This window comes from Mobula birostris, unplaced genomic scaffold (genome assembly GCF_030028105.1).
Source record: "Mobula birostris isolate sMobBir1 unplaced genomic scaffold, sMobBir1.hap1 scaffold_338, whole genome shotgun sequence".
In the NCBI taxonomy this organism is placed as follows: Eukaryota; Metazoa; Chordata; class Chondrichthyes; order Myliobatiformes; family Myliobatidae; genus Mobula; species Mobula birostris.
In genome coordinates, this window is record NW_027276447.1 from 358,062 (window position 1) to 375,465 (window position 17,404).

A 17,404-nucleotide genomic window follows, 5' to 3' on the forward strand; every position below is an offset into this window, starting at 1 on the left:
AGGCAACCCTTCCATGACTTCCTCCTTTTCTGCAGCCATGACACTATCTCTGATCAACAGTGCCACACCCCCACCTCTTTTGCCTCCCTCCCTATCCTTTCTGAAATATCTAAAATCTGGCACTTGAAGTAGCCATTCCTGCCCCTGCACCATCCAAGTCTCTGTAATGGCCAAAACATCGTAGCTCCAAGTGCTGATCCACGCTCTAAGCTCACCTGCTTTATTCATGATACTCTTCGCATTAAATTAAACACATTACGTTGGTCTCCTTCCTTTAAAGAGTGATTCCAGTAACTCCTCAATATGGTAGAGAATTATTCTGATCCTTGGATGGCAATCCCTACTGTTGAAGCTAATGAGGATGTTATCCTTCAGGTCCCTTTGAAATTCAATCTGATAATAATTTGCACTTTTTGGGTTGTAGGGTACAAGAGTGGGCTGTCTGTAACATGGTGTTCCATATCCCTACTAACCTCAGGCCAGTGTTTCAGAAGAAATAAACGGCATATTAAAATGCAAATTTGTTTACTTACTCCTGCCCATGCCTTGTCTGGATGATTATTTGTTCTTCCCCATGCTTTGTAAAATTTAAACAATCGCTCCTTGAAAGAAGGTGCTCTCTTTTTGTTAATGACAGGACAATCTATTCCTTTTGTTCTTGAAGGCACAACTGAATCCACTTCATAAAGAGTCAATTCAGTTCTGCAAGGGGGGGGGGTATGCATTTGTGGCATGCCTATCTTCCCCTCCAGTACTGGTGAGATTATTGCTGATGGACAAGGAATTACATACTGGCTGGTGAAACAAGGATATCCTGTCTGAGTGGATAAGGGTAAATTGACTAAGAGGGAATGAAAACATTTGTTTTTAAAGGTTCTTGCTGGAATGTTGCTTTGCTCTGTTCCAATGCTTGTCTTGTGTTTCGTTGCATGTCGGACTTCTGTCGAGACCTTGTGATTTGTGAAAATGATATTACTGTTTTGGAAAAAATGCACATTATGTGATTTGTGCTTATTGGGGGCCCATAGGTGTGAAGTAATGTTGTAAACTCAGAGTGACTGGTGTCATACCACTTTTTGTTGTGAATCAAATGCCAAACAGCAGGAGGAGAGAAAGCAGCGCGCCGCGCGTGCACAGCCCTCCGGTGAAAAATGACATGGTATCCGTTAAATAGGGGCCGTGGACAATTCTGATTTGATGGAGATGGACGTGAAAGCACAGAGGAACATCTGGAAAAAATTTCTGAAACGCTCGTTTGCTGCTGTCGTTACTGCGTGGTTGGGAATCTTTCAGAGGGAAGGCCTCAAAATCCCCAGCTTTGCCTGCTGTTGGTGACTGAGATGAAGCTCGAATTGCTCGGATAAAGATGGCGCTCAGTACTTGGTGTCAGGGAGCTGATCAGAGCTCAATGTTTTCGGATGACTCAGAGTCGGACCGTGGTCGGGTATGGCAGGGAGAGTTTTTCTTCCTTCTCCCGTCTGCATGAAATGTGGGACATTTGACAGACTTTGAACTTTTACTGTACTCATGGACTTCTTCATCAAGTTATGGTATTCTTGCACTGTTGTAACTATATGTTATAATTATGTGGTTTTGTTAGTTTTTTTCAGTCTTGGACTGTCCTGTGTTTTGTGATATCACACCGGAGGAAATATTGTATCATTTCTTAATGCATGCATTACTAAATGACAATAAAAGACGACTGCATGTCTTCATAATCTAAAAAAAATTGATTGCAATTTGACTCCCTCATCACATTGTGGTGTTTGTAAATGCCTGACAGGCAGGAGACAGAGAGCAGGAATAAAGGGGGCCTTCTCTGGTTGGCTGCCAGTGACTAGTGGTGTTCCTCAGGGGTCAGTATTGGGACCGCTATTTTTCACATTGTTTGTAAATGATTTAGATAATGGAATTCATGGCTTTGTGGCAAGGTTTGTGGATCATACAAAGATAGGTGGAGGGGTTAGTACTGCTGAGGAAACAATGTGATTGCAGTAGGACTTAGACAAATTGGAAGAATGGGCAAAAAACTGACAGATAGAATACAGTGTTGGGAAATATATGATCATGCATTTTGGTAAAAGGAATGATAGTGTAGACTATTATCTAAATGGGGAGAAAGTTCAAATATCAGAGGTGCAAAGGGACTTGGGTGTCCTCATGCAAGACTCCCAGAAGATTAATTTATAGGTTGAGTCTATGGTAAAGTAGGCAAATACAATGTTGGCATTTATTTCAAGAGGAATAGAATATAAAAGCAAGGAGATAATGCTGACTCTTTATAGGACAGGCCACACTTTGTCAACAGTTTTGGGCCCCATATCTCAGATCTCAGAAAGGATGTGTTGTCATTGGAGAGAGTCCAGTGGAGGCTCTTGAATGATTCCAGGAATGAAGGGGTCAACATATGAGGATTATATTCTAAACTGGAATTTAGAAGAATGGGAGGGATCCCACTGAAACCTATTGAATGTTGAAAGGACTAGATAATGTGGATGTGGAGAGGATGTTTCCTATGGTGAGTGTATCCAAAACTGGAGGGCACAGCCTGAAAATTGAGGGATGACCTTTTAGAACTTGGGAGTCCTCATACAAGATTCCCTTAAAGTTAACCTCCAGGTTGAGTCAGTAGTGAAGAAGGCGAATGCAATGTTGGCATTCATTTCTAGAGGAATAGAGTATAGGGGCAGGGATGTGATGTTGAGGCTCTATAAGGCGCTGGTCAGACCTCACTTGGAGTACTGTGGGCAGTTTTGGTCTCCTTATTTAAGAAAGGATGAGCTGACGTTGGAGAGGGTACAGAGAAGATTCACTAGAATGATTCCGGGAATGAGAGGGTTAACATATGAGGAACGTTTGTCCGCTCTTAGACTGTATTCCTTGGAGTTTAGAAGAATGAGAAGAGACCTCATAGAAACATTTCGCATGTTGAAAGGCATGGACAGAGTGGATGTGGCAAAGTTGTTTCCCATGATGGGGGAGTCTAGTACGAGAGGGCATGACTTCAGGATTGAAGGGTGCCCTTTCAGAACAGAAATGCGAAAAAATTTTTTTAGTCAGAGGGTGATGAATCTATGGAATTTGTTGCCACGGGCAGCAGTGGAGGCCAAGTCATTGGGTGTATTTAAGGCAGAGTTTGATAGGTATCTGAGTAGTCAGGGCATCAAAGGTTATGGTGAGAAGGCGGCGCAGTGGGACTAAATAGGATAAAATGGATCAGCTCATGATAAAATGGCGGAGCAGACTCGATGGGCCGAATGGCCTACTTCTGCTCCTTTGTCTTATGGTCTTATGGTCTTATGGAACAGAGGTAGGGAGGAATTTTTTTTACCCTGACAGTAGTGAATCTGCTACAGACTGCAGTGGAGGCCACGTCCTTGGGTATATTTAAAGCAGAAGTTGATAGTTCGTGATTGGTCAGGGCATCAAAGGATATGGTGAGAAGGGAGATGTATGGGGTTGAGTGGGATCCAGGATCAGCCAGGCTGGAATGGCAGAGCAGACTCGATGGGATGAACGGCCTAATTCTGCTTCTATGTCTTCTGGTCATATGGTCTAAGTACGTTAGAGTGGGTTATGTTAACTGAGTTTTACTTGGGTAAGTAATTACTTGGGTAAGTAAAAGTTACATGACTTTAAAATTATTCTTCTCATGTAAGGAAGCAGTAAATTTCAGCTGTAGAAATGAATATGAGGAAAATGAGCTCCAAGGGTTGTTGAGAAACAGAAGTTAGTCTGTTGCACAAAAATAATTTATTTGTTGAAAACTTAGAAAGGCAATATTTTACCAATTATTTTAACACATGCTTCTGTTAATCAAGTCAAAGAAAATTATTAACTCTGCTGAATAAATTTCTTCTGCATTATCTAAAACAGAATTCAGAACAGTCAGCAATGGGTAAGTCTTTGAGCACACAATGTTCTGCCTATCTTGATACTAATTTATATAAATGTCCTCATGGGTTTCATCTGTATCTCTCTATTCCCTTCATGTTCTTTTGTCTATCTAAAAGCCTGCTTTCACCCCAAAAACTTACTGCAAGCACCTGCCGTTCTCTGCTTAAAAACTTGCCCCTGGCTTCAACTTTAAACCTGACCCCCAACCTTAAAACCATGTCCTTAGACATTTGATATTTCTACCCTGGGCTAAGATTCTGTATACTTATCTTCAGTGTGATTCTGCTGTCTTTGAATTATTCAATTTGGAACTATTGGCAAGTAGTGTAAATCTAAGGGAAGCATCTTTTACAACAAAGTAAATGCACTTAATAAAACCATAGGGCATAGAAGCAGAATTAGGCCATTCAATCCATCGTCTGCTCCATCATGGCTGATCCCAAATCCCATTCAACCTGCCTTCTCACCATAACCTTTGATGCCTTGACAAATCAGGAAACTATCAATTTTCACTTTACATCTACCCACGGTCTTGGCCTCCATAGCTGACTATTGGACTAAGTATAGTCAAGCAAATGTCACAAAGTGAAAAGTCACAAAATGACAAAGAAATACTTACCATCTTTGGTGATGTCTGTGGCAATTGTTCTGTTCCAGCTCATTGTTGTATACAAACTAGTTTCATCAATTGGTACATTTGAACTTTTCACAAATCCTGTAGATGACCCCAAACTAATTAATGGCTGAAGAGTGCTCATCTGTCCTTCTGTGTTTGATAGCTCATTGGTAAATGATGGTCCAGGACTGTTTGAAATTTCAGTATTGATGGACGGTACAACAGTATATGAAGACTGAGATTGTTGAAAGATAGTAGACAATCCAGCACTGGTGAATGAGCTGGCGTTAGAAGCAGCTGCTGGTGTAGTTGATGAATCAGTAACAAATGGTAACTTGGGGCTTGTAGTCAATTCTGTGCTTGAATAAGATTCAGTGTCTAAAAAAGAGATTAATTATTAACATTAGCAAATAATTACATATTAATAAACAATTGATATATAATGATTGAATCAAGAAATACAATATATTAATGAGGTTTGGAAAAAGTAAGGTGAAATAAGGATTTGAAGAGAAAACTATAGCCATACCAATAGAGAAGGGAGGGATAGGGGACTAAATAAATAGCTCTTGCTTAGAGCCTGAAGCAATTCAATGGGCAAATTAACTTCTTACTACAGTACATCAGATGCATGCCAGCTCCAGGCACATAATCCCATCAATCCCACTGCCCTTTCAGTTTTCCTTCAGCCCTGAATCTTATTCTTTGTTACTTGCTCATCCCCTCCCTTTTGATTTTCTTTCACAATTATCACCATTACTGTGGCTAATTAATCTTTGGGATATGGGAGAAACCTGGAGCACCTGGGAAAAAATACACACATTGAGGACATGGAGTTTCCAGATAGACAACGAATGAGGTCAGGATCAAGTCCAGATTATTGGAGCTGCAAAGTAATGTTGCCATTCTATCCTTTTCAATAATCTGTGTGTGATTCAATGAAAGATCGGTCAACAGGATATCGGTTTTCTAAATCTTGCATCATTAATCAAACCATATCCAGAACTGAGGCTGGGAGTGATGCAGAGTGGCATGTTGGGGTATAAAGCATTAATTGTTCAAAGTAAATTTATCATCAAAGTACACGTCACCATGTACCACCTTGAGATTAATTTCTTGCAGACATTTACAAGAAAATAAAGAGATACAATATAATGTATGAAAAACTATGTATAAATAAAGTCTGACAAACAACTACTACATGTAAGTAATAAAAAATAAGTAATTATACCGAGAACATGAGTTGTAGAGTCCTTGAAAGTCAATATATAAATTGTGGAGTTGGTTCAGCACTGAGGTGAGTAAAGGTTCAGGAGCCTGATGGTTGTAGGATATTAACTGTTCCTGAACCTAGTGCTATTTAAAGTTTCTGACCTCCTCCACCTCTGATCACCTAAAGAATCACAGTTGCCATGGACTTTATAAAAACAGTTGCAGACAAGTGTGTCCCCACAAAATTATTCCAAGTCTTCCCCAACTAGAAGCGCTGGATGAACCATGAGACCTGTAACCTGCTAAGGGCCAGATCAGGTAAGGTACAAGAGGAACAAGTAAGATCTCCAAAAAGCCATCTCACATGCAGAGTGGCAATTCAAAACCAAACTTGAATTACTGAGGAATTCAACAGTTGTAGCAGGGCTTGAATGCTATCACCTCTTACAAAGTGAAACCAAGCAACATAGGTGATAACAAGGCTTTGTTCCCATGTGAGCTCAATGCCTTCTATGCTTGCTTTGACTGTCAAAACATGGAGGTACTTTCCCGAACTTCCACAGCCCCCAATGACTTTGCTGTCACATCATCCTCAGAGATTGAAATCACATCCTTCAGGAGGGTGAACCCACAGAAAACATTCAGTCCAGATGCAGTACCTGGCGGAGTACTAAAGATCTGTGCTGATCAACTGGCTGGAATGTTCAGTGATAGCCTTAATCACTTAATTTGACAGTCTAAGGTACCCACCTGCATCAAGCAGGCTTCAATTATACCAGTGCCTAAGAAAAATGTGGAAACCTGCCTCAGTGACTATTGTCCAGTTGCACTTACATCCACAGTGTTGAAGTGCTTCGAGAGGTTGGTGATGAAATATATCAACCCCTGCCTGAGAAGCGACATAAACCTGCTCCAGTTTGCTTACCAATACAATAGGTCCACAGCAAGTGCTATCTCATTGGCTCTTTACTCAACCCTAGAACATCTGAACAGTAAAGATATATACATCAGGAAGATCTTTATCAACTACAGCTCAGTGTTCAATACCATCATCCCCTCAAAACTATTTAGTAAGCTCCATAATCTTGGCCTCAGTACCGCCTTGTACATATGGATCCTAGATTTCTTCATTTCAGTTTGTATTGGCAACAGCATCTCCTGTGCAATCTCCATCAGCACAGGTGCACCACCAGGCTGTGTGCTTAGCCCCCTGCCCTACTCACTTTATACTTATGACCATGAAATTCAGCACAGCTCCAATACCATATTTCAGTTTGCTGACAACACCACTGTCACTGGCCAAATCAAAGGTGGTGACATATCAGCATATAGGAGGGAGATTGAAAATCTGGCTGAATGGTGTCATAAAACAAACTCTTATTCAATGTCAACAAGACCAAGGAGCTGATTTTTGACTTCAGGAGGAGAAAACCAGTAGGTTTGTGAGCCAGTACTCATCAGGGGATCAAAAGTGCAGAGGGTCAGCAACTTGAAATTCCTCAGTGTTATCATTTCAGTGTAGGCCAAGCACTAAGTGCAATTTTGAAGAAAACACAACAGCGCCTCTAGTTCCTTAGAAGTTAGTAAAAATTCAGCACGACATCTAAAACTTTGACAAACTTTGATAGGCTATGGTGGAGAGTATATTCACTGGTTGCATCAAGGTCTGGTATGATCATTGATCAGAAAATCCTACAACAGGTAGTGCATATGGCCCAATCTATCATAAGACCATAAGACAAAGGAGCAGAAATCGGCCATTCGGCCCATCGAGTCTGATCCACCATTTTATCATGAGCTGATCCATTCTCCTATTTAGTCCCACTCCCCCGCCTTCTCACCATAACCTTTGATGCCCTGGTTACTCAGATACCTATCAATCTCTGCCTTAAATACACCCAATGACTTGGCCTCCACTGCCGCCCGTGGCAACAAATTCCATAGATTCACCACCCTCTGGCTAAAAAATTTCCTTCACATCTCTGTTCTGAATGGGCACCCTTCAATCCTTAAGTCATGCCCTCTCATACTAGATTCCCCCATCATAGGAAACAACTTTGCCACATCCACTCTGTCCATGCCTTTCTACATTCAAAATGTTTCTATGAGGTCCCCCCTCATTCTTCTAAACTCCAAGGAATGCAGTCCAAGAGCGGACAAACGTTCCTCATATGTTAACCCTCTCATTCCCGGAATCATTCTAGTGAATCTTCTCTGTACCTTCTCCAACGTCAGCACATCCTTTCTTAAATAAGGAGACCAAAACTGCCCACAGTACTCCAAGTGAGGTCTCACCAGTGCCTTATAGAGCCTCAACATCACATCCCTGCTCCTATACTCCATTCCTCTAGAAATGAATGCCAACATTGCATTCGCCTTCTTCTCCACCGACTCAACCTGGAGGTTAACCTTAAGTGTATCCTGCACGAGGACTCCCAAGTCCCGTTGCATCTCAGAACTTTGAATTCTCTCCCCCATTTAAATAATAGTCATGGGTAATATCATGGGTAAAGCCCTCCCCATCATTGAGCATATCTACACCGAGCGCTGTTGCAGGAAAGCAGCATCCATCATTAAAGACCCCACCACTCAGATCATGCTCTCTCCTCACAGCTACCTTCAGGAAGAAGGTACAGGAACCTCAGGACCTACACCAGCAGGTTCAGGAACAGTTATTAGCCCTCAATCATCAGTTCCATGAATCAGAGGCAGTAACTTCACTCATCTTCACTCACCCCATCACTAACCTGTTCCCACAACCTATGGCAACACACACAAAATGCTGGAGGAACGCAGCAGGCCAGGCAGCATCTTGGAAAAGAGTCGACTTTACTCATTACATCTCATGTTCTCGATACTTATTGCTTACTTATTATTATTATTACTTCTTTCTCTTGCGTATTTGCATCATAGTTTTCACTTGCACATTGGCTGTTGCCTTTCAATGGTTCTATTGTGTTTTGTGGACTTACTGTGTATGCCCACAAGAAAACAAATCTCAGGAGTGTATATTGTATCTCAGGACTGAATATATTATATTTCAGGACTGCATATATCTACTTCAATAATAAATTTACTTTGAACTTTGAGTAATGCCTCCTGTAGTCTATAATCATGTATTTGGTTTTGTTGCTGTTGAGTGACAGGTTGTTATTATGGCACCATGCAAGCAGATTTCTAATCTCCCTCCTCTAGGCTGACTCATCACCACCTTTGATTTAGCCAACAATAGTGTGTCATTAATAAACTTAAATATGGCATTGAAGTGCAAGTTAATGCTCATTTAGTTCACTCAGCAGCACCAACTACATTTTTTGCAGGAGCACACATTCGAGAGAGAAAATTGCAGAAGATACTAGCAACACAGGCATTAATAGAAGCAACAGCTGAGCATCTTAAAAGAGGAGATATTACTTGTCTGGAGGAAGACATTTCTCAGCCATAGCAAAGCACAAGTAAGTGCGGGCACAATTTTCTGAGCAGTCCCTGAGTCCTGTTGAATAAGGGTTTAGGAAACCTTGCATGATCACTGATTAATATTGTTGATGAAGAGGTGAGTGAAGACGAGACTAAATCCAGGGTCAAAGCGTCAGGGTATAAGGCAAAATTGGAGCAACGTCGAGGCATGTTAGAGGAGAAGTCAAAATCATCTGATGTTTGGACAATTTAAGCACCAGGCCAGATGGATTGTACAGGGTTCGGGACTAGAGGCAAGGGTCGAGGCATAATTGAGGCAGTTGGGGCAAGCAGAGTGGAGCAAGTCTGAGCGGAGTGAGGCAGATTCGTGGCCCGTCCACCCAAACTGAGAGTAAGGTTTGATCAATGTAAGCGTCAGGCCGATTTGAAAAGGTCAAGGACAGGACGAAACATGGTGGCAGGGTCCGGGCACAGAGTGCATTGATGCGAAAGGGTCTTAGAGCGAGGAATCCATAAGACCATAAGACCATAAGACAAAGGAGCAGAAGTAGGCCATTCGGCCCATCGAGTCTGCTCCACCATTTTATCATGAGCTGATCCATTTTATCCTATTTAGTCCCACTCCCCCACCTTCTTACCATAACCTTTGATGGCCTGGCTACTCAGATACCTATCAATCTCTGCCTTAAATACACCCAATGACTTGGCCTCCACTGCTGCCCATGGCAACAAATTCTATAGATTCACCACCCTCTGACTAAAAACCATCTGATGTTTGGACAATTTAAGCACCAGGCCAGATGGATTGTACAGGGTTCGGGACTAGAGGCGAGGGTCGAGCCGGTTCTGCTTGCTGCTCTTTGACGTTACTCTGCTCTTCACTGCACTAAAGCTGAGGCTGTGCCTGCTCTGGCTCCTTCAGGATTCATGTCTGAGGACTGACATTCATTCTAAATGGTATTTGCTTACTTTTTTTCTCATAGACTCACAGAGAAGTGCAGCACAGAAACGACCCATCTAGTCCATGCCAAAACCATTTAAGCTGTGACGCTCATTGACCGGCACTGGGACCCTATTTCTACTATCTGTTTATCTATCCAAACTTGTCTTAAACGTTGAAATTGAGCTTGCATGGACCACTTGTGCTGACAGCTCATTCCACACTCTCACAACCCTCTGAATGAAGAAGTTTCCCCTTATGTTTCCCTTAAACTTGTCACCTTTCACCCTTAACCCATGATTTCTGGTTATAGTCCCAACCAACCTCGGTGGAAAAAGCCCGCTTGCATTTACCCTATCTATACCACTCATAATTTTGTATACCTTTGTCAAATCTACTTTTAATATTCTGTGTTCTAAAGAAAACCTGAAGATTCAATCGTTCCGGATAACTCAGGTCCTACAGACACAGCAACATCCTTGTAAATTTTCTCTGTACTCTTTCAACCTTGTTTAGATCTTTCCTGTCGGTGGGTGATAAAACTGCACACAATACTCCAAATTAGGCCTCACCATCGTCTTATACAACTTCAACATAACATCCCATCTCCTGTACTCAAAACATTGATTTATGAAGATGAATGTGCCAAAAGCTTTCTTTATGACTCTATCTACTTGTAACAGCACTTTCAATGAACCTGTATACTAAGCTCCCTCTCTTCTACCACACTCATCAGTGCCCGACCGTTCTCTGTGTAAGACCTACCCTGGTTAGTCCTACCGAAGTGTGAAACTTTGCACTTCTCCACATTAAATATCATCTGCCATTTTTCAGCCCATTTTTCCAGCTGATGCAGATTCCTCTGCAAGCCACAATAACCTTCCTTGCTGTCCACTACACCCACAATCTTGGTGTCATCCACAAATTTGCTGCTCCAGTTAACCACACTGTCATCCAGATCACTGATATAGATGACAAACAACGGACCCTGCAGCACACCACTAGGCACAGGCCTCCAGTCACAGAGGCAATCCTCTACTGCTACTACTCTCTGGCTTCTCCCACAAAACTAATACATTATTAATACAAATCACAATGAGAGCTCTGATCCTGCAGTGCACACACAGCATACAGCACAGGACAGTCCAGCAGGGAGAGATCATTCAGCCCGTGTTGTCTGTGTCATTCATGCTCATTTAAACTGCAAATCTACCTGCACATGGTCTATATCTCTCCAATTCCTGCCTGTTCCTCTTAACTACTGCTATTCTATCTGTTTCCACATCAGCCAGTGCGTTTCAGGTACTTACCACTCTTTGTAAAGCTTGTTTATCTTGTTTAAAATTTCCGTTGTTCACCTTAAACTATGCCCTCTAGTGTATGACATTTAGCGTCATAGTGTTACGGACCCTTCATCCCAAATCTTCCATGAGAAACGGGACGCCTATCTGAGCTAGTCCCATTTTCCTGCATTTGGCCCATAACCTTCTAAAGCTTTCCAAACCATGTACCTGTCCAAACAGTTTTATAAACCCTCTCACTTCCTCTGAGGGCTTACTCCAAATCATCTTTGTGAAAAAGATGTCCCTTGAATCCCCTTAAAATTATCCCCTCTCATCTTAAATTTATTCCCTTTAATAATTGTAACCATTCAACTTGTCAATGTCCCTAATGATTGTATATACCTCTCTCAGGTCACCCTTCAGCTTCCTATACTCTCGGGAAAAAGCCCTAGCCTATCCAATCTCTCCTTATAGCACAGGCTGTCCAATACCTGCAACATCGGTGTGGACCTTTTTTGCACACCTTCCACCTTGGAGTCTTCCTGCAGTCCAAGTGAACGGGGGCAACTGCCAGGTCCCTAATCTCCCATATCTCACAGGAGAAGCATCCCGACTGTCTTTGGCCCCTTTTAAAAACTCAAGGGCAATAAAAATTCTTATGTTGCTCATTTGTCATTTTCACCAAAGCTCACATCTTGTAACAACAGCAGCACTTCCATCTTAAGGCAGCTATACTCAAAGTGGCCACACCACTAGGTTTTACCTCTCTTTCATTTGCAGCTGGGTTCACAGCAACAGAACAGAGCTCCTCATCTGATACACACTTTTTAAATAATCTCTGCTGCTCCTCCCTTGTAGGCTGTACAGTAACAAAACAAACTTACAATTGAAAAAACATCCTTCCACTGATACCTTCTACTTTGTCTTGTTGGAGACATATCATTAAGTACTTATCCTGCAAAAATCAGATAGACATGTAAGGTACATTCAGAACAATGGCTTTCAATTTGTCTAACAGAATGATTTATCTTCAATGTATGTATGCAAAACAAAAATCCTTTCCCTATCCTAATAACTGCATGATCAGAGTTACACTCAAATTCTCAACTCTGCCAAATTTTTCTACCGATCCAGGCCTCACTTCACCTGCACACGTTTAGCATTTTGAAATTCTCTACTCAAAATTCACATGCTGTCATCTCTGCCGGTTACAATCACGGCATGTTGTACAATTACATATTATTCCTAGAGGAAAGCATGGTGAATAACTGGAAGAGGAAGTTGAAAAAATGGTGTTTGATATTACTGGGAATGCTAAAGCTCAAGCTGTGTCTCACTAAGGCTCAAACCAATAGAAATGGAACTATGTTTATATCTATTCTCACAGGAGTAAGTGACACCTTTATAAGGCACAATGTAGTTTGCATCCTCTCTTCCTTTGCCTCATTTTCACCTTTGATGAGGACTTTCCTCATGATGAAGTTGGTGATCATGCAGAAGAATGCACTGGATCTTGAGACTCAGCTGCAGATTGCAGATTTTTTTCAAAGCAGCTTGGGCAACAGAATAAGAGGATGGCACAGTTACACAGATGGTAGAGCTGATGCTTCAACTCTAGTGATGAGTTTAATTCATATTTGTGTTGCCTCTGTGGAGTTTGCACCTTCTCTTGTTGTCACCCTGGTTTTCACAAGATGCTTAGGTTGCCTCCCACACCCAAAGTAGTAATAATTGCATAATAGGTTATTGTAGATAAAATGACAAAAGAATCGTAGGGCATGTGTGGAAATGTGTGAGAGTAAGTTGTAGAATTAGAAAGGGGAATGAAAGCTATCTATGCTATTAATCTGCAGTGAGCTGGCATGGATGCAATAAGCAATCTCTTTCTGTTTTGTAGTAAGTAAATCATCTTTCAAATATTCCACTTAGCGTGCCCAAAACATGAAGGTGAAATTGTAGAAGCAAGCTATTTTCATTGAATGATTTGTGATTTATGAATAAACACAGAGTTCACCCAATAGCATATCGCACTATATGAATGAATTTCTATGACAAAGTTCCATTACTTTTCATTGTAAATTAAATACTCTTGCTTATAGACAATAGTCGCAGGAGTAGGCCATTCAGCCCTTTGAGCCAGCACCGCCACTCACTGTGATCATAGCTGATCATCCACGATCAGTACCCTGTTCCTGTCTTCTCCCCATATCCCTTGACCCCACTATCTTTAAGAGCTCTATCTAACTCTTTCTTGAAAGAATCCAGAGAACTGGCCTCCACTGCCTTCTGAGGCAGAGCATTCCACAGATCCACAACCCTCTGTGTGAAAAAGTTTTTCCTCAACTCCGTTCTAAATGGTCTATCCCTTATTCTTAAACTGTGGCCTCTGGTTCTGGACACCCCCAACATCGGGAACATGTTTCCTGCCTAGTGTGTCTAATCCCTTAATAATCTTATATGTTTCAATCAGATCCCCTCTCATCCTTCTAAATTCCAGTGTATACAAGCCCAGTCGCTCCAATCTTTCAACATATGACATTCCCGCCATCTCTGGAATTAACCCAGTGAACCTACGCTGCACTTCCTCTATAGCAAGAAGGTCCTTCCTCAAATTTGGAGACCAAAACTGCACACAATACTCCAGGTAGGGTCTCACAATACTCCAGGTGGGGCCTTGTACAATTGCAGAAGGACCTCTTTGCTCCTATACTCAACTCCCCTTGTTATGAAGGCCAACATGCCATCAGCTTTCTTCACTGCCTGCTGTACCTGTATGCTTACTTTCAGTGACTGATGAACAAGGACATCCAGATAGTCATAGTCATAGTCATAGTCATACTTTATTGATCCCGAGAGAAATTGGTTTTCGTTACAGTTGCACCATAAATAATTAAACAGTAATAAAACCATAAATAATTAAATAGTAATATGTAAATTATGCCAGGAAATAAGTCCAGGACCAGCCTATTGACTCAGGGTGTCTGACCCTCCAAGGGAGGAGTTGTAAAGTTTGATGGCCACAGGCAGGAATGGCTTCCTATGACACTCAGTGTTGCATCTCGGTGGAATGAATCTCTGGCTGAATGTACTCCTGTGCCCAACCAATACATTATGTAGTGGATGGGAGACATTGTCCAAGATGGCATGCAACTTGGACAGCTTCCTCTTGTCAGACACCACAGTCAGAGCGTCCACTTCCATCCCCGCAACATCACTGGCCTTACGAATGAGTTTGTTGATTCTGTTGGTGTCTGCTCCCTCAGCCTGCTGCCCCAGCACACAACAGCAAACATTATAGCACTGGCCACCACAGACTCGTAGAACATCCTCAGCATCGTCCAACAGATGCTAATCCTCCACCATGTCCACACTGACCCCCTGGATGGAAACAGGGGTCACCGGTGCCTTAGCCCTCCTCAGGTCTACCCCCAGCTCCTTAGTCTTTTTCACATTAAGCTGCAGATAATTCTGCTCATACCATGTGACAAGGTTTCCCACCGTAGCCCTGTACTCAGCCTCATCTCCCTTGCTGATACATCCAACTATGGTAGAGTCATCAGAAAACTTCTGAAGATGACAAGACTCTGTGCAGTAGTTGAAGTCCGAGGTGTATGTGGTGAAGAGAAAGGGAGACAAGACAGTCCCCTGTGGAGCCCCAGTGCTGCTGATCACTCTGTCGGACACACAGTGTTGCAAGCACACGTACTGTGGTACTTCCCTTTTTCCTAACTTGACACTATTCAGATAGTAATCTGTCTTCCTGTTCTTGCCACCCAAGTGGATAACCTCACATTTATCCACATTAAACTGCATCTGCCATGCATCTGCTTAGTAACAGAAGTGGAAGAGGAAAACACAGTGTAGCGATCCCAGCATTTGCACGTTCTTAAAACTGTCACAAACGTTATCAACCAACACACACAAAAAATGCTGGTGAACGCAGCAGCATCTAAAATTGTCTTGATCAACACATAACTGAAATACTTTACTTTCAAAGGGCGAAAATTTAAAGTTAACAAAATATGTATTCCTACCTTGCCAACTTGTGTGTTGAGAGGTGAATGTAATCAGTTTTATTGATGACGTGGATAAATCTAACCAAAACAAAAGAATTGAAATTATTGAATTAAATCAATTCTTGTTAAAAGTGTCCAAGTAAAAGGAGTTATTACCATTGAATCTTACTTTAAGCTTGCAACCTTAGTTCTGTTCTTAGCTCATATACCAATTACAAAGCTTTTATTTCAAATTAAAGTTCATAATTCCTATACACTAAACCAAGCTGGCTCAGAATAGGTAGGAGAAAAAGTGATCATTTTAAGGTGACGAGATATCTAGAAGGATTTCAATAACCTGAAGATGACAATACGAGTCAAACAGGCAACTAAATATTAATAAGATTTCTTTCAACTTTTGTTTTACATACTGTACTTAGATTATGAGGACACTCAGTTCTTGTTTATTGTCATATGCATGCATTAAAAAATGATACAATGTTCCTCCAGAAAGATATCACAGAAACACAGGACAAACCAAGACTAAAACTGACAAAACCACATAATTATAACATATAATTACAACAGTGCAAAGCAATACTGTAATTTGATAAAGAGCAGACCATGGGCACGGTAAAAAAAAAGTCTCAAGTCCCGATAGCCCCATCATCTCATGCAGACGGTAGAAGGGAGAAACTCTCCCTGCATGAACCTCCAAGCGCCACAAACTTGCTGATGCATTGGAAGCACCCGACCGCAGCCGACTCTGAGTCCGTCCGCAAACTTCAAGCCTCCGACACCGAGCACCGAGCATCATCCCCTGCTAAGCGCTTTCGACCTCGCCCCGGCCGCCGAGGAGTCGGGGCCTTCCCCTCCGGAGATTCTGGATCACACAGTAGCAGCGGCAGCGAAGCAAGCATTTCAGAGGTTTCACCAGATATTCCTCCGTGCTCTCATGTCTGTCTCCATCAAATCAGGATTGCGCACGGCACCCTACTTGACAGATAACAGATACCTTCACCGGAGTGGCCGCTGCCAGTTGCATCACGCTGCCATCTTCTCCTCCCTCACATTACTTACAAAATATGTATTCCTACCTAGCCAACTTGTGTGTTGAGAGGTGAACGTGCTCAGTTTTATTGATGCTTTGGATAAATCTAACCAAAACAGAACAGCAGAATAAAATTTAAAACCAAATTTCTTTAAAGTAGTATCATAGTCTTAATTATGACTGCACAGCATTCTTAGTTTAACTAAATCTAAAATTCTAAATTTAGTTTGAAAGTCTGTAAGCTTTTGAATGGTTTTCATTCAATGAATGGCATGTTAAGGACATTGAAATTTACAAATGGGTATTACATTAATTTGAATGTTGTTGGATTAGCAACGCCGATCATGATATGGGATATTCCCTGGGATGTAGGTGCTCCAAGTCAAGTCAAAATTTCAGCCAACCTAATTTCATTTACCAGCACTTGGTCTACAGTCTTCTGCCTTTAAAGTGATCAAGTGATCACTCAGAGATCTTTTAAATGATGTAGAAGTGTGCATCTCCACCACCTACTATTGCAGTGCATTTCACTCACCCTCTGGACGAAAAATTTTACTTTTAGTTCCCCAGTGACAATCTTAACCCTATACCCTCTGGTTTTACACTTCTACTTTCTATCTGCCTTTCACCCATAGTGATTCAGTAGACAATCCCTCCATGATGTCCTCTCTTTCTGCAGCTTTGACACGATTGCTGATTAGCAAGGCCACTCCCTCACCTCTTTGTTAAACCTCCCTCCCCATTTCTTTTGAAACATATAAACCCTGAAACATCCAGCAGCCCTTGTGACAGCCTAGTCCCTGTAATGGTCTCAGCATTTTGATTCCATGTTCCTGATGCTACTTAAGTTATAATAGACACTCTTCAACCATAAAGCATAACATTGCATTCTATGGTTTAGAAAATTGTCTAAGATAATGCATGTTAACCACACAAAATAAAAGTTTGTGAAAGCCAGAAGATTCTGGAATCTGGACCAAAAATTAAACATCT

At 41.7% G+C, this 17,404-nt stretch overlaps 1 protein-coding gene across 2 annotated transcripts in view; it reads right to left on the bottom strand.

Annotated features, from left to right (window-relative positions):
• LOC140193000 (uncharacterized) overlaps positions 1-17,404 on the bottom strand; it is a 55,720-nt gene that overhangs the window by 21,420 nt on the left and 16,896 nt on the right. The window contains exons 3-5 of one of the 2 annotated variants that reach the window (XM_072250462.1): positions 16,458-16,517; positions 15,400-15,459; positions 4,517-4,891 (exon numbers count right to left, since the gene is read on the bottom strand). In XM_072250462.1, coding sequence (XP_072106563.1) covers positions 4,517-4,891; positions 15,400-15,459; positions 16,458-16,517 — 495 coding nt within the window. The remainder of the gene's footprint in view (positions 1-4,516; positions 4,892-15,399; positions 15,460-16,457; positions 16,518-17,404) is intronic. The other variant, XM_072250460.1, reaches the window with a different exon arrangement.